This window comes from Leucoraja erinacea, chromosome 3 (assembly GCF_028641065.1).
Source record: "Leucoraja erinacea ecotype New England chromosome 3, Leri_hhj_1, whole genome shotgun sequence".
Classification (NCBI taxonomy): Eukaryota; Metazoa; Chordata; class Chondrichthyes; order Rajiformes; family Rajidae; genus Leucoraja; species Leucoraja erinaceus.
The window spans coordinates 90870845-90897795 of NC_073379.1; the positions used below are offsets into that span (position 1 = coordinate 90870845).

General features: G+C 45.6%; 1 protein-coding gene across 3 annotated transcripts in view; it reads right to left on the minus strand.

Moving 5' to 3' along the window:
* The window catches only part of LOC129695819 (AP-3 complex subunit sigma-1), an 89407-nt gene that overhangs the window by 30296 nt on the left and 32160 nt on the right, over positions 1-26951 (minus strand). For all 3 annotated transcript variants that reach the window (XM_055633167.1, XM_055633169.1, XM_055633168.1), the window contains exons 2-3: positions 23495-23586; positions 20888-20999 (exon numbers count right to left, since the gene is read on the minus strand). In XM_055633167.1, coding sequence (XP_055489142.1) covers positions 20888-20999; positions 23495-23586 — 204 coding nt within the window. The remainder of the gene's footprint in view (positions 1-20887; positions 21000-23494; positions 23587-26951) is intronic.

Sequence of the window (26951 nt, forward strand, 5' to 3'; positions counted from 1 at the left end):
TCATCCCACTCCCTCTCTCCACCCATCCCTCTCTCCCCCACCCCCCTTCCCTCTCTACCCCACCCCCCCCCTCCCCTCTCCCCCCCGCCCCCCCCCTCCCCTACCACTCTCTCCCCTCTTCCACCAGTCCCTCTACCCCTCCTCCTCCCCACTCTTCCACCCCTCTTTCTTCCCCTCCGTCACACCTCTTCCCCTACCCCCCTCTGTCCCTCTTCCACCACTCCCCCGTCCCTCTTCCACCACTCCCGCTACCCCTCCCTCCCTCCCCACTCTTCCACTTCTCTCCCTTCTCTCCTCTCCTCACCCCTCTCCCATCCCTCTCTCCCCCACCCCTTCCCTCTCTACCCCCTTCCCTCTTCCCTCTCTCCCGCGCCCCCTTCCCCTCTGTCCCTCTTCCACCATCCCCCTACCCCTCCCTCTCCCCCACTTCTCTCCCCTTACCCCACCCCTCTCCCTCCTCCACCCCTGTCTCCCCCTCCCTTCCCCTGTCCCCCACCCCTTCCCCTACCCCTATGTCCCTCTTCCACCACTCCCCTGTCCCTTTTCCACCACCGCTGCTACCCCCCTCCCCCCTCCCTCCCCATTCTTCCACTTTTCTCTCCCCCCTTCCCACCCCCCCCCCACTCTTTCCCCTCTCTTCCCCCCCCCTCTCCCCCTCCCCCCCCCATCCCACTCTCCCCCTGCCTCCTCATTCCCTTACCGTGCACAGTCTCTGTCTTTAAGAAGGAACTACAGATGCTGGAAAATCGAAGGTAGACATAAAAAAAGCTGATTTCCAGAACAAGGGGTCACAGTTTAAGGATAAGGGGAAAATCTTTTAGGACCGAGATGAGAAAAACATTTTTCACACAGAGAGTGGTGAATATCTGGAATTCTCTGCCACAGAAGGTAGTTGAGGCCAGTTCATTGGCTATATTTAAGAGGGAGTTAGATGTGGCCCTTGTGGCTAAAGGTATCAGGGGGTATGGAGAGAAGGCAGGTACAGGATACTGAGTTGGATGATCAGCCATGATCATATTGAATGGCGATGCAGGCTCGAAGGGCCTAATAGCCTATACCTGCACCTATTTTCTATGTTTCTATGTGCGAGGACATCTGGGGAATTGAAGGTAGACATAAAAAAAGTTGGATAAACTCAGCGGGTGCAGCAGCATCTATGGAGCGAATTGAATGGTCAACGTTTTTGGCCGAAACCCGGAAGAAGGGTTTTGGCCAAAAACGTTGCCCTTTTCCTTCGGTCCATAGATGCTGCTGCACCCGCTGAGTTTATCCAGCTTTTTTGTTGTTGTACCAGCCTCTCTCTCGCAGCCCTTCTCTCTTCTCTCGACTCATGCACGCCTGCTCCAACCCCTCCCCCCCCCCTTCACCTCTCTCCCCCATCCTCTCTCCCTCATCCTCTCCTCCCCCTCCCCTTCCTCACACAATATTTATTGTGGGGGCAGGTCCACAGTGTGTGTGACTGTTTGTGGAGGCGGCCACGCGCTCTCCATTCAAGAAGACGCTCATCTGTTTGTGGAGGCGCGTGCTTAGTATGTGACCGCTACAAGATCTTTGTGTGTGACGACACACGCTCCCTCCCCCCTTTGGTGCAGGAGGCGCGCGCAGCATCTGAACGCTCAGTGATTATTCAAATTCTTCACTAACCGTCATTCTGACTTTGCTTGTGAAGAGAAAAGTCCTGAATTGCATTTGTCTGATGCAGGAAGATTGTTCCCGATGTTGGGGAAGTCCAGGACAAGCGGGACACAGTTTAAGGATAAAGGGGAAATCCTTTAGTACTGAGATGAGGAAAACATTTTTCACACAGATAGTGGTGAGTCTCTGGAACTCTCTGCCACAGAAGGTAGTTGAGGCCAGTTCATCGGCTATATTTAAGAGGGAGTTAGATGTGGCCCATGTGGCTAAAGGGATCAGGGGATATGGAGAGAGGGCAGGTGCAGGATACTGAGCTGGATGATCAGCCATGATCATATTGAATGGCGGTGCAGGCTCGAAGGGCCAAATGGCCTACTCCTGCACTTACTTTATATGTTTCTATGTTTCCCTCTCCTCACCCCTCTCCCTCTCCCACCTATCTCTCTCTCCCCCACCCCCCTTCCCTCTCTACCACCACCCCCTTCCCCTCTGTCCCTCTTTCACCGCTCCCCCTACCCCTCCCTCCCCACTCTTCCACTTCTATCCCCTTACCCCACGCCTCTCCCACCCCCACCCCTCTCTCTTCCCTCCCCCTCTCCCCCCACCCCTTCCCCTCTGTCCCTGTTCCACCACTCCCCGTCCCTCTTCCACCACTCCCGCTACCCCTCCCCCCCTCTCCCCCCACTCTTTCACTTCTCTCCCACTCTCTCCTCCCCCTCTCCCTTCCCTCTCTACCCCACCTCCTTCCCTCTCCCCCCAACCCCTTCCCCCTATCCCTCTGTCCCTCTTCCATCATTCCCGCTACCCCCCTCTCCCCCTTCCCCTCCACTCCCTCCCTCCCCACTCTTTCCCCTCTTTCCCCCCACCCCCTCTCCCCATCCCCATCCCCCCATCCCCTCCCTCCTCCCCCCCCCCCCCCACATCTCTCCCCATCTCTCACCCCCTACCCCGCTCTCCTTTCCCTCCCAAATCTATGCCGTTTCCTCCTCCTCCCTCCCCTCTTCTCACCCACCCCGCAAACGCCGTTGGGGAAACAGACCCAACGGGTCTGCACTTGGTCTAGTGTACTATTAAAAGGAATGAGGAAAAAAAATTAAACTGAAAATAAGTTTGAGCCTCAGTGAGGCTCAAACGAAATTCTGTTTCCACAGCCATACAAACAAAGACAATTCCCTAGACATACACACAATTTAATTCACACAAACATCCATCACAGTGGACCCACTGTGATGAAAGGCAAAATCTTTTCTCTCCCCTGTTCTCCATGTCTCTCCCGATGTCGAAGCCCCAGGCGGACGATGCTAAGTCCCACGACCGTTTTAGGCCGTGCCGGGCGATGTACAGCCCCGCTCCTGGTCTAAATGTCACAAAGTTGGAGCCCCCGGCGGGCGTTGGAATGTCCCATGGCAATGAAGCCGCGCCGGGCGATGTACGTCCCCGCTCCGGGTCGTTCCAACCCTGCGACACAGGCTGGAGAAGTCCCGTTGCAGGAGCTCCGGGAAGTGGTCTCTCCACCCGGACCCGCGAGCTCCCGATGTCCCAGTCCACCGGACCTGTGGCTGCGTTGCTGGAGCCTCCGGGCACCAGGAGTCGAGTCGCAGCAGCGAGTCACCACCGCTCCCCACGCTCCAAGGCCGGCCAGCCCCACAATGGTGAGTAGTCCGCAGCTCCGCAGACCCGAGCCCCCAGGTCGTTCAGGTTGGAGGCCGCTCCACGGTGTTAGGCCCCAACGACAACGGAGACCCGACAGGGAAAAGATCGGGGCTCCCGGACAGGGAAGAGATTTTAAACAGTTCCCCCCGCCCCGCCCCCCACATATACACATTTAAAACCAGTATTAAAAAAACACCAACACTACATTTAAATAGACAAAAAATAAAAAAAAGACAGACAGGCTATAGGGGCCGCTGCAACGGGTGAGTCGCGCCGCCAAACACCATAGTGTGCAGTGGGCTTAAGACAATCAAATTGCTCGCTCTTTACGGGAAACCCACCAACAGAAAACTATTCTCATTGGTGAGTGTGGAGATATGGAAGCCTTGGGCGAATTGAATTGCTTGTGACTTTATTCGTGAGAGCGTGAGAATTTCGTGAAATGCATGAGTCTCACGTTCAATGCGTGAGAGTTGGCAGCCCTGAAGGTAATCACAATAGTAATGTCAAGAAATTCACATGCCAATTGCACATAACAACTTTCCAGAAATGGTTGTCTCATAATGTTGAATCACGGTTTTAATTATTTTCGTTGAGACATAAATATTGGTCTCATCATACCAATGAAAATCTAGGATTCAAAAATCAAAGCAATGCTTAGCCAAATATGCTATTATCAACATAACACAACGGAAATCCCTTTTTATTGAGTGGAAATGTAATAATAATTTCAGGAAATTAATTTTCCCACTTCCAGTACTAATCATCCTTGTGATCTGCAATGACACACATAGGATGGTCAGTCTTTGTGGAACCCCAATTTCAGAGCTGTCCCATGTGCCTGTATTAGGCCCATACCCCTATAAACCTTTCTTATTCACGAACCTGTCCAATGTAAACATTGTAATTGTATCTGCTTCTACCACTTTCTCATACCATTTATCCACAGCCCCGTGTGGAAAAGACACACCCAGGGTCACCTTGAAATCTACCCCCTCTCCCCCTTAATGTATGCCTCTAATTTTAGACTCCCCTACCTTGGAAAACTATGGAGTTTATCTACTTTATCTAACCCCCTTGAACTCTACAAGATCACTTTGCAGCCTCTTTTGCTCTAGAGAAAACAGTCCCAGTTTATCCAGTCCCTCTCAGATATGTGAAAAGAAAGAGATTAGTTAAAACAAATGTAGGTCCCTTGCAGTCAGAAACAGGTGAGTTGATCATGGGGAACAAGGATATGGCGGACCAATTGAATAACTATTTTGGTTCCGTCTTCACTAAGGAAGACATAAATAATTTGCCGGAAATAGCAGGGGACCGCGGGTCAAAGGAGTTGGAGGACTTGAGTGAAATGCAGGTTAGCCGGGAAGTGGTGTTGGGTAAATTGAATGGATTAAAGGCCGATAAATCGCCAGGGCCAGATAGGCTGCATCCCAGAGTACTTAAGGAAGTAGCTCCAGAAATAGTGGGTGCATTAGTAATAATCTTTCAAAACTCTTTAGATTCTGGAGTAGTTCCTGAAGATTGGCGGGTAGCAAACGTAACCCCACTTTTTAAGAAGGGAGGGAGAGAGAAAATGGGGAATTACAGACCAGTTAGTCTAAGATCGGTAGTGGGGAAACTGCTAGAGCCAGTTATTAAAGATGGGATAGCAGCACATTTTGAAAGTGGTGAAATCATTGGACAAAGTCAGCATGGATTTACGAAAGGTAAATCATGTCTGACGAATCTTATAGAATTTTTCGAGGATGTAACTAGTAGCGTGGATAGGGGAGAACCAGTGGATGTGGTGTATCTGGACTTCCAGAAGGCTTTCGACAAGGTCCCACATAAGAGATTAGTAGACAAACTTAAAGCTGAAAACAAAATTGGGGGTTCAGTATTGATGTGGATAGAGAACTGGCTGGCAAACAGGAAGCAAAGAGTAGGAGTAAACGGGTACTTTTCACAATGGCAGGCAGTGACTAGTGGGGTACCGCAAGGTTCAGTGCTGGGACCCCAGCTATTTACAATATATATTAATGATCTGGATGAGGGAATTGAAGGCACTGTCTCCAAGTTTGCGGATGACACTAAGCTGGGGGGCAGTGTTAGCTGTGAGGAGGATGCTAGGAGACTGCAAGGTGACTTGGATAGGCTGGGTGAGTGGGCAAATGTTTGGCAGATGCAATATAATGTGGATAAATGTGAGGTTATCCATTTTGGTGGCAAAAACGGGAAAGCAGACTATTATCTAAATGGTGGCCGATTGGGAAAGGGGGAGATGCAGCGAGACCTGGGTGTCATGGTACACCAGTCATTGAAAGGTAGGCATGCAGGTGCAGCAGGCAGTAAAGAAAGCGAATGGTATGTTAGCTTTCATTGCAAAAGGATTTGAGTATAGGAGCAGGGAGGTTCTACTGCAGTTGTACAGGGTCTTGGTGAGACCACACCTGGAGTATTGCGTACAGTTTTGGTCTCCAAATCTGAGGAAGGACATTATTGCCATAGAGGGAGTGCAGAGACGGTTAACCAGACTGATTCCTGGGATGTCAGGACTGTCTTATGAAGAAAGACTGGATAGACTTGGTTTATACTCTCTAGAATTTAGAAGATTGAGAGGGGATCTTATAGAAACTTACAAAATTCTTAAGGGGTTGGACAGGCTAGGTGCAGGAAGATTGTTCCCGATGTTAGGGAAGTCCAGGACAAGGGGTCACAGCTTAAGGATAAGGGGAAAATCCTTTAAAACCGAGATGAGAAGAACTTTTTTCACACAGAGAGTGGTGAATCTCTGGAACTCTCTGCCACTGAGGGCAGTTGAGGCCAGTTCATTGGCTATATTTAAGAGGGAGTTAGATGTGGCCCTTGTGGCTAAGGGGATCAGGGGGTATGGAGAGAAGGCAGGTACGGGATACTGAGTTGTATGATCAGCCATGATTATATTGAATGGCGGTGCAGGCTCGAAGGCGCGAATGGCCTACTCCTGCACCTAATTTCTATGTTTCTACGTTTATAACTCAAGCCCTGCAGTCTTGGTGACATCCTAGTGAATTTTTTTTTGCACCTTCTCTAACAACACATCCTCTCCTACAGAAAGGCAAGATCTCACTAATGTCCTGTGCAGCTGCAACGACATCCAAATTCGACATCCAAATTCAGGAATCAAAGTCCTGACAATGAACACAAGCGTGTTATATACCTTCTTTACCACCAAGTCTACCTGCGTCACCACTTTCAAGGAACTCTGTACATTTACCCCAAGATTTCTGTTCTACGACACTCTCCAGGGCAGTGTTACTTGCTGTGCAAACCCTACACTGGTTTAACTGCACCAAAATCCATCACTTTGCACTTGTCTGGGTTAACTTCCATCTGCCATTCTTTTGACCACTTCCCCGGTTGATCTAGATCCTGTCGTATATTTAGACAATCTTCCTCTTTACCCACCACACCATCAATTTAAGGGTCAACTTCAAATTTAATAATTACTGGACCAAAGAATGAACGCACTGGACTGGGGATGGAGGGGAGCCGGGCGAGTGGGCTGCCAAATGAGGAGAGAGAGAGAAGCGACTTCTGAATCTGGAATCCCACAGCTGGAATGAGCGCGTGGGCGGGGCTTCACGAGCTGTGCTGACAGTGCGAAGGTTCATTGCATGAGGCACTGCTGCCCCGAGATCTGCAGAACAAAGATCCTATAGCGGAACGGAGCTGTAGAATCTTTGTTCTGCAGAACTTTCTCGATCTTTCTGCGCCTTAATCCACAGCAGCGGGGGGGGGGGGGGGGTAACGTACTTCGTGGAAAAGATGGGCCTGGATTGGTGGGCATGTGGGCATTGCGACGTCAGCAGCTGGCAAGCGGTCATTATATTTTAAAAAGTGAGTTTTGTGAGCAACTTTATTCAAATTCTGGTGAAATAATGGACCGAATTTAGAGAGGAGTGCATTTATGAAATCATAAGTTAAATCCCTACCGACATTATAAAAATCTCCGCGTTTTTGCGTCCGGTTTTCGAGGAGATACGTTTCAAAGGCAAAATGACACACACACACACACATATGTTTCAAAGGCAAAATGACACACACACACATACGTTTCAAAGGCAAAATAACACACACATACGTTTCAAAGGCAAAATCACACACACACACACACACGTTTCAAAGGCAAAATGACACATACACACACACGCACACACGTTTCAAAGTGAAAATCACACACACACGTTTCAAAGGGAAAATCACACACACCCCTTGAACCTGCTGATCCCATTCTCTGTCACCTCTCCTTCCCCCTACCCTGTCACTCCCTCCCTCACCTCTCTCCTTTCGCACTCCCCCACTAAACACAATCTTTAAATAACATTTCTTCACCTCCTTTTTAATAGTATATAGATAGATAACATCCACATTCTTATTCTTTCAAAGTTCCAGTTACAATGACCACACGATCATCAACAGCAAGAACACCAACCACTACAGACAAAATCAGGCCCATGGTACTGATGCCCTCAATGTTGTTTTTTGGTAGAAATATTGGTAAGAAAAATGTAAATGCTGAAAAATTGTAGTGCATTGTTGAAAGCTTTGGCAGCAATAAACTGAGCGCAAAGACCATAATCAGTCATTGGCAACCTCCTGTTGTAGCCATCCAGCACACACATAAGGTACAAGTTTTAAACAAAATCACTGAGGAAAATAATCAGCAAAACGTTTTAAATAAGGCCACTGAAAAAAGTAATTGAACATAGGCCAGTTTATGTGATCAGGTAATTAAAAGTGTTTTGAATAACGATACACATCCCGCTTACAATTTACGATGAATGGAACACTGATGGAAGTAGATGTCATTCATAAATTTATAAGCATCGCATGCTCAGACCCTAAATCATTCAAAACTCAAGAAAACCGATGTAGCCATATCATAAATCTACAAAGTACTTTAAGGCCCTGTCCCACTGCGGGGACCTAATTCGCGAGTTTAGAAGTTTGCCCTCATCTCATACTCGCAGCATGGTCGACACGAGGTCCTAGGTCTTTATAACTCTCCTTCATGCTCAAGAGTAGTCCTCGCGTACCTGAGGCATCAGTTAGGTTGCGGCGGTTTTTTTTTTTAAACAAGCTGAAAAATGCCCCCGAGTAAAAAGGGTGCGATGGAAATAAAAAAATATTCAATATTTTTTTTACTCGTAGGTTTAGTCGTGGTAGGTCGTAATGCTATAGTAGGTAATCAAAGTCAATAGCTCGTTGAGAAAAAAAAGTAAACCAACCAGTAATGTTAAATGCCCGCTAAAATTTATTAAAAGTTGTCTGGCTTCTTAAAAGTGTCTCTACTCCTTCTCCCCTCGCGGGTGTGAATTTCAGACAGCGCTCCCCCGCTTTCCCTGCCCCTGCCTTTGGTGTGTGTGTGTTTTTTGTGTGTGCGCATGTGTGGGTGTGTGTGTTTTTTGTGTGTGCGTGTGCGTGTGTGAGTACACGGCTCACTGTTTCATCACTGACGTTCGATCCAGCTCAAGGTTTTTCAGGCAAGCGCCCTTGAGCTTGAAGGTCGAAGACAGTCGCTGAAAAGTCGCGTTAGTGGGACAGGCCCTTTAATCATGCTCCATTGATAAAGCATGATTTATTTTATAGTAATGTGAATATAGTGAAAGAAAACTCAACTAGTGCAGTCCTGAAGCTGGGTTCCAACGTATGATAGCGTTTGCTAGCAACAGGACAACCTAACCTCACAATACATTGATGAAATTTGTGAAATAAATCTAATTTATTATATGATCCTTTTCTCTCACCTGAATAAAAAGAACAGTATTCCACTTATTCTTGTACACAGCAAGATGAATGATAAAATGGACAAAAGACAATAGACAATAGGTGCAGGAATAGGCCATTCGGCCCTTCGAGCCAGCACTGCCATTCACTGAGATCATGGATGATCATCCACAATCAGTACCCCGTTCCTGTCTTCTCCCCATATCCCTTCACTCCTCAATCTTTAAGAGATCTATTGAACTCTCTCTTTAAAGCCTCCAGAGAATTGACCTCCACTGTCTTCTGAGGCAGAGAATTCCACAGATTCACAACTGTGTGAAAACATTTTTTCTCATCTCCGTTCTAAATGGTTTACCCCTTATTCTTAAACTGTGGCCCCTGGTTCTGGACTCGGGAACATGTTTCAATAGACAATAGGCGCAGGAGTAGGCCATTTGGCTCTTCAAGCCAGCAGGCCCTTCGAGGCCCTTCAGCCTCTAGTGTGTCCAAACACTTAATAATCTTATATGTTTCAATAAGATCCCCTCTCATCCTAAATTCCAGAGTATACAAGCCCAGCCACTCCATTCTATCAGCATATGACAGTCCCACCATCCCGGGAATTAACCTTGTGAACCTACGCTGCACTCCCTCAACAGCAAGAATGTCCTTCCTAATAATAATAATAATAATCTTTTTATTGTCATTGCACGTCAGTGCAACGAGATTTAGTATGCAGCTCCAACCGATGAAAAAGAAAAGTAAAATAAAGAAATAAGCTGTGTGTCGTGACCATCCGAGGGAGACAGTCCATGGGGGGTGGGGGGTTCAGAGCCGCTATAGCTCTTGGAATAAAGCCTTTTCTGAGTCTGGAGGTTCGGGCGTAGAAGGCCTTGTAACGTCTGCCGGAGGGAAGTAATCCGTTACAGGGGTGTGATGAGTCTTTATGGATGCTGACGGCCTTCCTGAGGCACCGTGTGTGGTAGGTGCCCTCCAAGGCTGGTAGCCGTGTCCCAATGATCCTCTGCGCTCTGTGGACGACGCGCTGAAGAGCTCTCCTCTCCGCCTCCGTGCAGCTGAGATACCACACAGAGATGCCATACGTTAAATGCTCTCTGTGGTGCAGCGGTAGAACGTTGTCAGCAGCTGTTGGTGCAGACCAGTCTTTTGTAATGTCCTCAGGAAGAACAGTCGTTGTTGTGCCTTCTTTACCAGCGCAGCAGTGTTGGTGGACCACGTGAGGTCCTCTGAAATGTGAGTGCCCAGAAACTTAAAGCTGGACACTCTCTCCACACTTTCCCCGTAAATGGCGATTGGGGTGTATTCTCCATTGTGGGATTTCCTGAAGTCAATAATCAGCTCCTTGGTCTTGGAGGTGTTTAGTGACAAGTTGTTACGTGCGCACCAGTCCGCCAGGTCAAATTTGGAGACCAAAACTGCACACAATACTCGAGGTGTGGTCTCATTAGGGCTCTGTACAACTGCAGAAGGACCTCTTTGCTTCTATATTCGATTCCTCTTGTTATAAAGGCCAACATGCCATTCACTTTCTTCACTGCCATGCTTATTTTCAGAGACATTTGAACAAGGACCCCCAGATCTCGCTCTACTTCCCGTTTTCCCAACTTGCTTCTATATTCGATTCCTCTTGTTATAAAGGCCAACATGCCATTCACTTTCTTCACTGCCATGCTTATTTTCAGAGACATTTGAACAAGGACCCCCAGATCTCGCTCTACTTCCCGTTTTCCCAACTTGACACCATTCAGATATTAAACTGCCTTCCTGTTTTGCCACCAAAGTGGATAACCTCACATTTATTCACATTAAATTGCACCTGCCATGCATCTGCCCACTCACCCAACCTGTCCAAGTCACCCTGCATCCTCATAGCATCCTCCTCACAGTTCACCCTGCCACCCAGCTTTGTGTCATCTGCAGATTTGCTAATGTTACTTTTATTGCATAGTGCAATTGACAAAAGGTGGTCCAACAAGAGGCAAATTTTGAAACGCTGCTCTGCATTGTACATAGCAATACTCCACATTTGGAAGTAACGTACCTGTTGCATGCAAACATTTACTTTCCATATAGTTTATCATTTCAAAAATTCAGAGTGGGGGGTGCCTGCATATATTGTGCAACAATATCTATAGAATAGGGAGATTATATTTGTTAGCAGGTGACAGGTTGGGACAAGAAACAGCAAATATACGTACAAATAAGTTTTCACACCAACTGCACTATCAGAAGAATTCGCCTGATAATGTACTGATTAAGCAAGCAGAAAATATTACAAAAAACATACATGTTTAGGTTTTCATTAAATGAAACAATAGGTTTTATGATGCTTGGAATAAAGTAATTTTCAAGTGACAAATATTTTTCAGTGGTTAAAAACCCACAAAAAACAATGTACGGAGGAAAAATGAAAGCCTCCCTTCTTATATCTGGGTGTGCCCAACCTAATGGCCTGGTTCCTTATCAAATAAATTCCTCTGAGGGCTTGACATTGTGGGCTTGATAATGACATTCAAAAAAAGGCTCAGAGAGTTCACCGGTTTCTCATCGCATTTTGGATTAAAATGTTTGGTTCCCATTCATTTGCTCCAACAGTTTAATCAGAGCACATGAAAGGGCAATGTGGTAACATGCCAATCACATTGTATTAAATTAAAGCAAACTAAAGGGCCTGTCTCACTTGGGCATCATTTGCGTTACGCAGGTGGCACGCAAAGATTTAGTGAATCCCAAAATCCTGGGACACCACGCGCGATTGCGCGCGCGTAATGTGCACATCACGTGCACGTCACGACGTGCGCATCGTGATGCATAAATGATGTCGCCTAAATGACGTGCAAATGACGCCCAAGTGGGACAGGCCCTTTAATAAAAAATGGTTTTACAAAGACGGCTCGGTGATCACCATGTCACGATATGCTGCAGCTCCTTCTAGTGCCACTGATTGAACCAATATCAACAAGGGATGCTGCAAATAAAAGTAAATCCACCTGCAACAATAGAACATAAATTATTAATTATTATTGATTTGCAAACACTGCAGTGCTTGTCATATGGGCAGCAACAACATAATCTGCCAATGATAGTGATTTTATAGATCTCCCCAAGGTTGCCATCGTAAAAAGTGGGCCTGCTGTTCCCAGTCTTTAATTACAAATAGTGTCAACTCTAATCACTCAGCTTATTACTCTCCAACGCAGTTCCCTTCACACTCCTAATCCTATCATGTGGCGATCAATCCCTGGAAAAAGATTAATCTCAAAGCGTCTTCAAAATCATATTTTATCTTTGGCGTGCAATTCCCTCAAGAGTTTTGCAGCTACCGACATACAAAGCGTGAGGGCTGCCAACTCTCACGCTTTGAGAGTCAGTCACGCCTAATCAGCCAATTCTCACGCTCTCACGCCAATGACAGAATTCTCACGCTATCTTCAGTCCCTGCAGAGTTTGTCTCTCTACGCCACATGGCAGCGATCTGTGCGGTCTTGGGAAGCGCGTCGGTTGACGGCTGTGAGTGACGTCGAGTCTCTTCTCTCTTGGTCGGATGTGCAGCCGCCGACAACATGAAGCGGCAGAGATGGAACGGGGAAGCTCCCGGGCAGCAGGTGTCAGTGCCTCTGTGCACCGGCTGCGAGCGCTGCGCTGCCGGCCGCCGCTGCAGCTTCGCTCCCTCCCTCCCTCGTGCCTTTCAGCTCACACGGCAGTGCCAATGCCACCAATCCATGCTGCACCATGCCCGTCCCCATTGGGCGTCCGGGGAGAGATTCAAGAGAGTTTAATGTCATGTGTCCCTGATAGGACAATGACACTCTTGCTTTGCTTCAGCACAACAGAACATAGTAGGCATGACTACAGAACAGATCAGTGTGTCCATATACCATGATATAAATATATACACACATGAATAAATAAACTGATAAAGTGCAAATAAACAGATAATGGGCTATTAATGGTCAGAGTTTTGTCCGAGCTACGTCTAATAGCCTGATGGCTGTGGGGAAGCAGCTACTCCTGAACCTGGTCGTTGCAGTCTTCAGGTTCCTGTACCTTCTACCTGAAGGTAGCAGGGAGATGAATGTGTGGCCAGGATGGTGTGGGTTCTTGATAATACTGCCAGCCTTTTTGAGGCAGCGACTGCGATAGATCCCCTCGATGGAAGGGAGGTCAGAGCCGATGATGGACTGGGCAGTGTTTACTACTTTTTGTAGTCTTTTCCGCTCCAGGGCGCTCAAGTTGCCGAACCAAGCCACGATGCAACCGGCACAGCAGCATGCTCTGTACTGTGCACCTATAGAAGTTAGAGAGAGCCCTCCTTGACAAACCAACTCTCCGTAATCTTCTCAGGAAGTAGAGGCGCTGATGTGCTTTCTTAATAATTGCATCAGTGTTCTCAGATCAGGAAATCTTCAGAGATACGCACGCCCAGGAATTTGAAGCTCTTGACCCTTTCAACCATCGACCCGTTGATATAAACAGGACAGAAAGATGGGGCACAATGGTTCTCAGATTAAAGATCTGAGAACAGCAAATTTGCAGTTTCTCAGATAAAATAGAATACTTTATGGTCACGTGACAAGTCAGTGAAATTCTTATAGACACCCATAAAAGGATCTTACAAAGTTACAGATTTCTTCCCCCCCCCCCCCCCCCCCCCCCCCCCCCACCGTGCCAGTTTCCCTTTTGTTTCTCCCCCCCCCCTATCCCTCCCTCCCTCATGGCGGTCCCACCACGCAGGGTCCTCTTTTGTTCCTTCCGTCGGCAGCGACATCCTCACTTCCACGTATCCATTCACCTCCGTCAGTCGGTGCCATCATTGTTCGCCGTACTGGCCTCTCCACTAACATTGCTGGGTCATTTCCGGACACTTCCATGGTGCCGACCCAGGCCCCAGCCGATGGCCATGGGCTCTGTCGACCTGCGAGCTTCCACCTCCAACCCATGAGGTTCCACTGCCGGTCCAGGCTTCTGCCACTCGTGGCGCCTCTGGAAGGTTTCCGGATGTCAGGTTAATAATGAAACTAAGAACTGGGCTTGCTGAAAGTACAGAGGGGAAGTAAACAAAATGAGGGCAGATGAGAGAGTATGGGAAAAGATAGAGACTATGCTCGATTTGAGGCAGAAGGCCAACAGGACAGTGACACCTGGCCCTTCAGACACCAGTGTGCCTCTCCCCAGCATGACAGTAGCAGAGGTTAGATTGGTCTTCCTGTGGGTGAACCTACAAAAAGCAGCTGGCCCAGACGGAGTTCCTGGCTGTGTCCTTAGTGGCTGCGCAGAAACGATGCACCGTGCCCGTCAGAGTTCCCATTGATCGTCCTGGGAGAGGCCGAAACGACGACCAACCAGTGGCCTTGCAATCCACCATCATGAAATGCTTGAGAGGCTAGTTATGGAACACATTAAATCCAGTCTACCCAGCAGCTTTGACCCACTGCAGTTCACCTAACGCCACAACAGGTCCACGGATTATGCTATCGCCCTAGCCCTACATATCACTATTAAACCCCTGGATAAGAGGGATACCTGCGTCAGGTATACCTATTCATACACTACAGCTCTGCCTTTAATACCAGTATACCATGCAAGTTTATCACCAAACTCATGGGATTCGTTGCCAGCACTCATCTCTGCAACTGGATACTCGACTTTGACTAACAGACAAATCATCCTCTTCGATAATCCTCAAAACGGGGCTCCGCAAGGATGCATTCTCAGCCCCTTTCTTTACTCCTTGTACATACAGAAGTAATTTAAATAAAGACGATAGTTGATGAAACCATCATGCGCATTTCCTGTTTAAAGATGTTTAAGAAGGAATTGCAGATGCTGGAAAATCAAAGGTAGACAAAAATGCTGGAGAAACTCTGCGGGTGAGGCAGCATCTATGGAGTGAAGGAAATAGGCAACGTTTTGGGTCAAAACCCTTTTTCAGACTGATGTTAGGGTGGGGGGGGGGGGGGGGGTAGAAAGGAAGGAAGAAAGGAAGAGGTGGAGCCAGTGGGCTGAGTGAGAGCTGAGAAGGGGAGGAGAGAGTAAGGACTACCTGAAACATAGACATAGAAAATAGGTGCAGGAGTAGGCCATTCGGCCCTTCGAACCTGCACCGCCATTCAATATGATCATGGCTGATCATCCAACTCAGTATCCCGTACCTGCCTTCACTCCATACCCCCTGATCCCTTTAGCCACAAGGGCCACATCTAACTCCCTCTTAAATATAGCCAATGCACTGGCCTCAACTACCTTCTGCGGGAGAGAATTCCACAGATTCACCACTCTCTGTGTGAAAAAAAGTTTTCCTCATCTCGGTCCTAAAAGATTTCCCCCTTATCCTTGAACTGTGACCCCTTGTTCTGGACTTCCCAAACACCAGGAACAATCTTCCAGCATCTAGCCTGTCCAACCCCTTAAGAATTTTGTAAGTTTCTATAAGACCCCCCCTCAATCTTCTAAATTCTAGCGAGTACAAACTGAGTCTATCCAGTCTTTCTTTATATGAAAGTCCTGACATCCCAGGAATCAGTCTGGTGAACCTTCTCTGTACTCCCTCTATGGCAAGAATGTCTTTCCTCAGATTAGGAGACCAAAACTGTACGCAATACTCCAGGTGTGGTCTCACCAAGACCCTGTACAACTGCAGTAGAACCTCCCTGCTCCTATACTCAAATCCTTTTGCTATGAATGCTAACATACCATTCGCCTTCTTCACTGCCTGCTGCACCTGCATGCCTACTTTTAATGACTGGTGCACCATGACACCCAGGTCTTGTTGCATCTCCCCCTTTCCTAATCGGCCACCATTCAGATACTAATCTACTTTCCTGTTTTTGCCACCAAAGTGGATAACCTCACATTTATCCACATTATACTGCACCTGCCATGCATTTGCCCACTCACCCATCCTATCCAAGTCACCTTGCAGCCTCCTAGCATCCTCCTCACAGCTAACACTGCCCCCCAGCTTCGTGTCATCCGCAAACTTGGAGATGTTGCATTCAATTCCCTCGTCCAAATCATTAATATATATCGTAAATAGCTGGGGTCCCATAACTGAGCCTGGCGGTACCCCACTAGTCACTGCCTGCCATTGTGAAAAGGACCCGTTTACTCCTACTCTTTGCTTCCTGTCTGCCAGCCAGTTCTCTATCCACATCAATACTGAACCCCCAACACCATGTGCTTTAAGTTTGTATACTAATCTCTTATGTGGGACCTTGTCGAAAGCCTTCTGAAAGTCCAGATAACACATCCACTGGTTCTCCCCTATCCACTCTACTAGTTACATCCTCGAAAAATTCTATAAGATTCGTCAGACATGATTTACCTTTCATAAATCCATGCTGACTTTGTCCAATGATTTCACCACTTTCCAAATGTGCTGCTATCCCATCTTTAATAACTGATTCTAGCAGTTTCCCCACTACCGACGTTAGACTAACTGGTCTGTAATTCCCCAGTTTTCTCTCTCCCTCCCTTTTTAAAAAGTGGTGTTACATTAGCTACCCTCCAATCCTCAGGAACTACTCCAGAATCTAAAGAGTTTTGAAAAATTATCACTAATGCATCCAGTATTTCTGGGGCTACTACTTTAAGTACTCTGGGATGCAGCCTATCTGGCCCTGGGGATTTATCGGCCTTTAATCCATTCAATTTACCTAACACCACTTCCCGGCTAACCTTGATTTCACTCAGTTCCTCCATCTCATTTGACCCCCGGTCCCCTGCTTTTCCAGCAGATTATTTATGTCTTCCTTAGTGAAGACAAAACCAAAGTAGTTATTCAATTGGTCTGCCATGTCCTTGTTCCCCATGATCAATTCACCCATTTCTGACTGCAAGGGACGCACATTTGTTTTAACTAATCTTTTTCTCTTCACATATCTATAAAAGCTTTTGCAGTCAGTTTTTATGTTCCCTGCCAGTTTTCTTTCATAATCTATTTTTCCTTTCCTAATTAAGCCCTTTGTCCTCCTCTGCTGGTCTCTGAATTTCTCCATGTCCTCTGGAAAGCTGCTTTATCTGGCTAATTTGTACGCTTCATCTTTTGTTTTGATACTATCCCTGATTTCTCTTGTTATCCACGGATGCACTACCTTCCCGGATTTATTTTTTTGCCAAACTGGGATGAACAAGTGTTGTAGTTCATCCATGCAGTCTTTTATGTAGATTGAAGTCACCCATTATAACTGTTTTACCTTTGTTGCACGCATTTCTAACTTCCTGTTTGATGCCATCCCCAACTCCACTACTACTGTTAGGTGGCCTGTACACAACTCCCACTAGCGTTTTCTGCCCCTTAGTGTTTCGCAGCTCTACCCATAACGATTCCACATCCTCAAAGCTAATGTCCTTCCTTTCTATTGCGTTAATCTAATCTCTAACCAGCAACGCTACCCCACCTCCTTTCCCTTTCTGTCTATCCCTCCTGAATATTGAATATCCCTGGAAGTTCAGCTCCCAGCAATGGTCACCCTGGAGCCATGTCTCCAAATTGGAGGTCAGTGTTCATTACGCTGGGGCGCAAACTGCCCAAGCGAAATACGAGGTGCTGCTCCTCCAATTTACAGTGGCCCTCACTCTGGAGGAGGCCCAGGACAGAAAGGTTGGATTCGGAATGGGAGGGGGAGTTGAAGTGCTGAGCCACTGGGAGATCAGGTTGGTTATTGCGAACCGAGCAGAGGTGTTCGGCGAAGCGATCACCAAGCCTACGCTTGGTCTCACCGATGTAGAGCAGCTGGATGCAATAGATGAGGTTGGAGGAGGTGCAGGTGAACCTCTGCCGCACCTGGAAAGACTGCTTAGGTCCTTGTATGGAGTCAAGGGGGGAGGTAAAGCGACAAGTGTAGCATTTCTTGCGGTTGCAAGGGAAAGTGCCTGGAGAGGCGGTGGTTCGGGTGGGAAGGGACAAATTGACCAGGGAGTTACGGAGGGAGTGGTCTCTGCGGAAAGCAGGAAACAGGGCAGGAAATGGGAAGGATAGGATAGGATAGGTTCTTTATTGTCATTATAACATGTAAACATGTACAACGAAATAAAAAATGCCAACCAGTTCACACGTTATCTAAAAGCTAACGATACGTAAAAGAGAATATCTGAAATAAACAACTAAATAAATAACATGAAAAAAGCAAGCATAAACGCACAACCATACATTCTTCTGTCGATTGCACAATCCCTTTGGTATGTAGCGCACCTGCGCTCATTTGGTGGCTATATTATGTGTAGTTATTACTGTGGGATAAAAACTGTTTTTGAGTCTTTGTCAGTGTCCTCATTGATCTGTATCGTCTGCCTGACGGCAACAGTTCAAACAGGGAGTGTCCGGGGTGGGAAATGTCCTTTATAATGTTCTGGGATTTCTTGAGACAGTGGGAACTGTGTAGGTCCTCCAGGGTAAGGAGAGGGCAGCCGACAATCTTCTGGGCGTTGTCAATAGCCCTCTGGAGTGCTTTCCTCTTAGCCGCTGTGCAGCTGGTGTACCACACACATACACAGTATGTTAGGATGCTCTCTATGGAGCACCGATAAAAGGACAGCAACAGTCTCTGAGTGATGTTGTTCTTCCTGAGCACCCTCATGAAGTGCAGTCTCTGCTGGACCTTTTTCAGCAGCGCAGAGATGTTCACGCTCCATGTCAGGTCCTACTCAATGTGGATTCCCAGGAAGCGGAAATCCGCCACCCTCTCCACACAGTCCCCTCTGATGATTAATGGTGTAATGTCTGTTTTCTTCTTCCTGTAGTCTATTATGAGCTCCTTGGTCTTCGAGGTGTTGAGGAGCAGGTTATTCTCTCCACACCACACTGTCAGATGTGGCAAGTAGTGGGATCACGTTGGAGGATTATTTGTTGTATGTGACGGCTGGTAGGGTGGAAGGCGAGGACAAGGGGGATTCTGCCCTTGTAACGTGTTGGGGGGGGATGGGGAGTGAGAGCAGAGTCACGGGGTATAGAAGAGACTCTGGTGAGAGGCTTATCTATGGTACAAGAGGGGAATCCCCATTCCCTGAAAAATGAGGACATCTCCGATGCTCTGGTGTGGAACACCTCATCCTGGGTGCAGGTGCGGCATAGACGCAATTGGGAGTAGGGGATGGAATCCTTATAGGAAGCAGGGTGGGAAGACGTGTAGTCCAGATAGCCATGGGAGTCAGTGGGTTTATAGTGGATGTTGGTCAGTAGTCTATCACCTGTGATGGATATAGTGAGGTCAAGAAATGGTGGGGAAATGTCGGAAATGGTCCAGGTGATTTGAGTGCTGGATGGAGGTTAGTGGTGAAATGGATGAAGTCAGTGAGTGGGTTGTGTGTGGGTACAGGCGGTAGCACCAATGCAGTCGTCGATGTAGCGGAGGTAGAGTTCGGGGATAGGGCCACGGTACGTCTCGAACAAGGATTGTTCGACGTACCTATACAAAGAGGCAGGCATAGCTGGGGCCTATACGCCTTGTATTTGGAGGAAATGTGAGGAGTCAAACAAAACCTTATGAAGGGTAAGGACCAACTTTGCTAGGCGGAGGAGAGTATCAGTAGATGGGGATTGGTTGGTTCTCCAGTCGAGGGCATTGAGACCCTCCTGGTGGGGGATGGAGGTGCAGAGTGACTGGACATCCATGGTGAAGATGAGGGAATGTGGGCCTAGAAAACGGAAGTCGACGAAAAGCGTGTGAGCATAGGTTGGGAAGGATTTAACCGGGGGGGGGGGGGGGGGGGGATAGGATGGAGTTGAGGTTGATGTATGTGGAAATAAGTTCGGTAGGACATGAACAGGCAGAAACAATGAGTCTGCCAGGACAGTCAGGTTTGTGGAAATTGGGGAGAAGGTAAAATAGGGTCGTGCGGGGCTGGGGAACAGGGATGGTGCATTTCCTGCATGATCATTCTCGTACCCGCTCCTCAGACACAATAGAGATAGTTTCCTTGGTCATCTTTTGCCCAATGGCATCATCAGCCACATTTCCCATCTTGCCCCCACCCTTTCTGCAGGAATCACTCTCTCCGTCTTCCTCGTCCACATGTTCTTTCCTACCCACCCGCCCTCAGGATGCCAGCAGTCAATAACACATCTCTCTACAATTACCTCTTTCTGTGTACCAGTATACTCCCTTCAATCCACAAAATATATGGTATCTTCTGAGCAATGTTTATCTGATGCCAGGGTAAAGGGCAACATACATAATGGAATTGATGATGATAGTTCCACAAGCACCATTCTTTCTTCCCTCCCCTCACACTCCAACACCCCTGCTTCTGCCAACTACAGCAAGCCATTGAATTTGAAAAATGTTAAAATGTTTTTTTGAAAAGCAGGCATAGCACATAATGGGGGTGATTCACTTACCAAACTCAATTGGACCTTACTGGTGCAAGCAACTCATCCTTGGAGACTTGATCCCAATGATCAATTTTGTTGAAAATTACTCCCTTACAAGTGTCAAAACAATTTGCCTAACTTGAATAAGCAAACGTTCAAACAAACAATGGTTTTCAACATCAATGTCTGTAAGCTACCTGCAAACTGGTTAGAAAGAACATCTTCAAGAACACGAGTGTTCAACAACTTGAAACCCAACATTGGACAAATCTTTGCTCACGTCCTAATGGCTCATGTGATGGTTCAAATTTTAATGGATTTTGTGCATTGGCACAGATTAAAAACTCCCAATCCACTGTCAGAAAACAATGTAATCATTCCACAATTGTGCTTACATTGTAAAGGTCAAAAAGTAAGCGTTATCCACTTGCACCTGTACATGGATCATCTGAAATTGTTTACAAGCTCCACAGTCTTTTCCACATACCTCAAAATTGATATCACAACAATAAATTAGGCAATAGATTGCATAAATACCTGAATTAGATCCAAAATTCCAAGTTCACTTTCTGAGGAATCCACACAAAAAACAAAATACAAAGTTGCATAATGTCTGTAAATAAGTTTATTGTCTGCTCCTCCAATTAACCTGAAACACACAAAATTACCAAAAGCAATTTACAAATATATCACACCACCAAAACAACTTACTTTTACTACATGAAACATCTATGATTTCTTAAAATAGAGGGTACAATGGTTTAGTTCAGAGCCACTGCCTCACAACATCCGTGAACCAGGTTCACTCCTGATCACTGGTGCTGTATCTGTAGAGTTTGCATATTCTCCCCATGGCCATGAGGATTTCGTGAAGGTGCTCTAGTTTCCTTCCACATCTCAAAGGCATGCAGTTTGGGAGGCTAAATCGCCACCGCAAATTGTCCTAGTGTGCAGGTGACCAATAGAATCAGAGTGAAAATGAAGGGAGAATAGAAAATGGAAAAAAAGCATTTTGGATATAAATTGGTGGATGATGGGTCAGCATGACTCCAAGCTGAAGGATCTGACTTGAAGCGATATTTTTGTTTTACTCTTTTAAAATGATAAATACATTATTTGTTTGCAAGGTAAGTGGCGGTATAAATATTCTATGTATACATACCTTGAAAGGCAACATTGTGAACTTGAAAGGCAACAGGTCCAAACGAAATGTGAATTGTATTTACATAACAGATGTTTATTGTCAGAGTCAAAGTCAAAGCCCCCGGCTGGCGATTTTGGCCTGTCTTGTGTTAGAGCCCCCGGCGTGCGCTCGCAGAGTCCCGCGGCCATTCCACAGCAGTGATGTACCCCGCTCCACTTTCAACCCTGCAACTCGGGCGGGGGAAGTCGCCGTTGCGAGAGCGAAGAGCGGTTAACTCCCTCCAGGGACACGGGCTCCCGGTCAGCCGTTTTTGGAGCCTCCGACTCTCCGGTTCTGCAAAGCAGCAGCGCTTCCAATGGACTCGGCCAGCCCCGCGACGGCGACGGTGAGTCGTAGCACCAAGTCCCCGGTTCCTGGGCCGCTTCGTTGTGGCCCCAGCAAAAACCCGACGGAGATTGCCCAGTGCAGGGAGATTTAAAAAAGTTTCCTCGATTGCCTATAAACTAGCAAAAACTACATTTAAACACAGACAGTTAAAACACAAACTGCAGAGGCTGCTGCTGACCAGATGTAAAAAAAATCACTGGTCAGTTTTCTTGGTTCTGAAATTGAGCCAATTTAAATGTCCTGGTTAGCAAGGATAAAGCATAAAAATAAGTTTAAAATTTGAGACCTAAAAAATCAAGTCTGTAATCATATCTATCAGATAAAGTAAAAATTTAAAATGTTTCATGGCATATCATATTTAAAATGTTATGGCCATTTTCATACTCGGAAATTAGCATCTTGTTCCCTATTGATTTTCTATGGACATAACAAAAAAGCTGTGATCGTATGCTGTCAAAAGGCCATAACCTTCTTAAAAATTAAGAGAATTGAATGAAATTTTCAGTTATCGTAGATTGAACCATTCTGAAACAAATATAAAATAATCTTACTTGGGTGACCTGAAATTAAAACATATAATTAGTTAGTTACCCAATTGTAGCTAATTTCAAACTTCAATTACTAGATCTAAACATCTATCCATTTCTTAATAAATGATTAACATTTTTAAATAGCCCAAGTGTCCAAATAATATTCATAAATAATTCACAATAAAACATGATTTTGAAATCTCATTTACATTAATTTATAGGTCAAATGGAAGGAATTTAGTGTTCAATTGTTGTAAATTAAAGTCCATTTTAAATCAGCTTTCTAGTGGGATCCTGTGAACGCGCTGGTTTAGAACGTTCACATTGCGGTGGATTTGTGCCCTCAAATGCCCAGAAAAATACTGCGGGATATAAAGAGCCCAAAATTAGCTACTCGCAACATTAAACTTTGTATAAAGGGTTCTTAAAAAGCCCTTTTTAATGTAAAAATAAGCTACATACCTTCTGTATACAGCTCCATGCGGCCCTGTGGTTGCGTGAGGTCGCGGGTTTAGAGAGTGATTTTTAAACTAGTATAACTATTATACAAGGCCATAAAAACTAATAATACCTTTTGCGACGGGGTCTTTCAGCGATTTTTCGTTAATGATTTACTAGGCTGAACATCTTCGATTGGAACAGCCTAGTGAAAATCGCGTTTTAAACCCGCCCCCCTCTAAACGTCGCCAAAATCGCGCACACGGGCTGGGACAGATTTTCAGCGACGCTTCAGGTACGCTTTGCAACATACCTACTATAACTACATAGCGACCCCACTCCACTACACTATGAGTTCAAAAGAACCATGCCGACGAATTTTTACTCGTGGAAAATTTCTCAACATGCTGAAAAAATTTCCTCGACCAAACTGAGGCCGCGAGTCAGCGGGAACTTCCCTCGAGCATGAAGAAGTTAGTGACCTCCTAGGACCACATGTCGACCATGTTGCGAGTTTTAGTCGCGTGCAAACTCTTCTAAACTCGTAAATTAGATCCCTGCAGTGGGACAGGGACTTTAATTATCAGTTTTTGGTTGAAGCTAAATTCTTTACACAAACTATTTTTTGCAAGAACCAATACTTACATGCCACCTTCCAAGAAATTACAGACGTTTTCATCTCTTTTTGATACCAAGTGGAACGTCTCCCTTATAATTTGTTGTTGTGTATCTTCACTCTGTAAATGAGTAAAGTAATTTAAAATCTAAAATTAGTTATCAATGCATAAAAAGCTGGCAACTTTTGAAATAAAGTCTTTAATCAGACACTTATAACCAAAGATCATAGAATGTACTACACCTCAGTGCATTGGATTACGCAGGAGTGGTGTATCTTGCTCTGCTCTATAATATTTGCTTATAACTGACAGACAGTGTTAAAGCAACAGCGTCAACTTCCTACATGTTGCTAAGTAGCAACTGTTTGATGTAGATTTGGGGATACAGTTAAGAAATGTGGATTAAGGCGTAAACAAATTATAGATAAATATCCAAAGCAAACATGTCAAAATCAAAAAGTAGGCCACTTTTTCAGCCTAATACACCAGTTCGGCAATGAAGCATATTGGAGGCAGAGTGAGAAAAACAAAACTCACAGGACGTTTGAAAGGGAATATGGTTTTCAATTGCTTGTGCTTGTGACGAGTAAATATACAGTAGGACTAATGGCTTACTATGATGAAATTGTTACCAGTCCATTTTATGACTAACAACTCAGACAAATTACAGTGCACACAATGCATTATTCACTACCATGGATTTGAATTATGTATATATAATTGCTAGAGCCAGGATGCTTAGGCACTAAAAAAAACTGAAATGTTTTAAATGTTTTTTTGTTCTTTTTAAATGGCTCCTGTCCTGTATTTGAATCGATTTTTGTATTAAACTTGCTGTAATCAGCGTTGCGGGGGGAACAGTTTGTGTGTTTTAAAAAAAATTCCTTTTAATGGCTCATGTCCTGTGTTTGAATTGATTTTTGTATTAAACAAATCAACGATGTAGGGAAACAGTTTCTGTGCTTTCAATTTTTTTTAAATAGATAAATAGATAAACAGATAAATAGATAGACAAACAGACAAATAGACAAATAGATAAATATATATCTATATATATATATGTGATACTTTGGTCCTTGGGAGAGTGTTTGCTAGAGCTGTTGGGGAGGATTTAAACTAATGTGGCAGGGTGCAAGAGCAGAGAAGCAAAGGGCTGTAAAATGAGGCAAGAAGCAATAGTTAGCAAGGTGAAAAATAAAAGTGGCAGGCAGACAAACCCAGGGCAAAAATCAAAAAGGACCACTTTTCAACAAAATTGTATAAGGGGTAAGAGTGTTGTAACAACAAGCCTGAAGGCTTTGTACCTTAATGCAAGGAGCATTCTTAATAAGGTGGATGAGTTGAATGTGCAGATAGTTATTAATGAATATGATATAGTTGGGATCACGGAGACATGGCTGCAAGGGTGATCAAGGCTGGGAGCTGAACATCCAGGGATATTCAATATTCAGGAGGGATAGACAGAAAGGAAAAGGAGGTGGGGTAGCGTTGCTGGTTAGAGAGGACATTAACGCAATAGACAGGAAGGACATTAGCTTGGAGGATGTGGAATCGATATAGGTAGAGCTGCGAATCACTAAGGGGCAGAAAACGCCGGTGGCAGTTGTGTACAGGCTACCTAATAGTAGTAGTGGAGTTGGGGATGGCATCAAACAGGAAATTAGAAATGCGTGCAACAAAGGTAAAACAATTATAATGGGCGACTTCAATCTACATATAGATTGGGTGAATTAAATTGGCAGGGGTGCTGAGGATTTCTTGGAATGTATGCGGGATAATTTTCTAAACCAACATGTAGAGGAACCAACGAGAGAGCAGGCTATACTAGACTGGGTATTGAGTAATGAGGAAGGGTTAGTTAGCAGTCTTGTTGTGCGTGGCCCCTTGGGCAAGAGTCACCATAATATGGTTGAGTTCTTCATTAGGATGGAGAGTGACATTGTTAATTCAGAAACAAGGGTCCTGAACATAAAGAAAGGTGACATTGAGGGTATGAGACGTGAATTGGCCAAGATAGACTGGCAAATGATTCTTAAAGGGTTGACGGTGGATATGCAATGGAAGGCATTTAAAAACTGCATGGATGAACTACAACAATTGTTCATCCCAGTTTGGCAAAAGAATAAATCAGGGAAGGTAGTGCATCCGTGGATAACAAGGGAAATCAGGGATAGTATCAAAACAAAAGATGAAGCGTACAAATTAGCCAGAAAAAAGCAGCCTACCAGAGGACTGGGAGAAATTCAGAGTCCAGCAGAGGAGGACAAAAGGCTTAATTAGGAAAGGGAAAATAGATTATGAAAGAAAACTGGCAGGGAACATAAAAACTGACTGCAAAAGTTTTTATAGATTGAAGAGGAAAAGATTAGTTAAAACAAATGTAGGTCCCTTGTAGTCAGAAACAGACGAATTGATCATGGGGAACAAGGACATGGCAGACCAATTGAATAACTACTTTGGTTCTGTCTTCACTAAGGAAGACATAAATAATCTGCCGGAAATAGCAACAGACCAGGGGTTAAATGAGATGGAGGGACTGAGTGAAATCCAGGTTAGCCGGGAAGTGGTGTTAGGTAAATTGAATGGATTAAAGGCCGATAAATCCCCAGGGCCAGATAAGTTACATCACATAGTACGTAAGGAAGTAGCCGCAGAAATAGTGGATGCAGTAGTGATAATTTTTCGAAACTCTTTAGATTCTGGAGTAGTTCCTGAGGACTGGAGGGTAGCTAATGTAACCCCACTTTTTAAAAAGGAAGGGAGAGAGAAAACAGGGAATTACAGACCAGTTAGTCTAACATCGGTGGTGGGGAAAATTCTGGAGTCAGTTATTAAAAATGGGATAGGGGCACATTTGGAAAGTGTTGAATTCATTGGACAAAGTTAGCATGGATTTATGAAAGGTAAATCATGTCTGACGAATCTTATAGAATTCTTCGAGGATGTAACTAGTAGAGTGGATAAGGGAGAACCAGTGGATGTGTTATATCTGGACTTTCAGAAGGCTTTCGACAAGGTCCCACATAAGAGATTAGTATACAAACTTAAAGCACACGGTATTGGGGGTTCAGTATTGATGTGGATAGAGAACTGGCTGGCAGACAGGAAGCAAAGAGTAGGAATAAACGGGTCCTTTTCAGAATGGCTGGCAGTGACTAATGGGGTACCGCAAGGCTCAGTGCTGGGGCCCCAGCTATTTCCAACATATATTAATGATCTGGATGAGGGAAATGAATGCAACATCTCCAAGTTTGCGGATGACACAAAGCTGGAGGGCAGTGTTAGCTGTGAGGAGGATGCTAGGAGGCTGCAAAGTGACTTGGATAGGTTGGGTGAGTGGGCAAATGCATGGCAGATGCAGTATAATGTGGAAAATTGTGAGGTTATCCACTTTGGTGGCAAAAATAGGAAAGTAGACTATTATCTGAATGGTGGCCGATTGGGAAAAGGGGAGATGCAACAAGACCTGGCTGTCATGGTACACC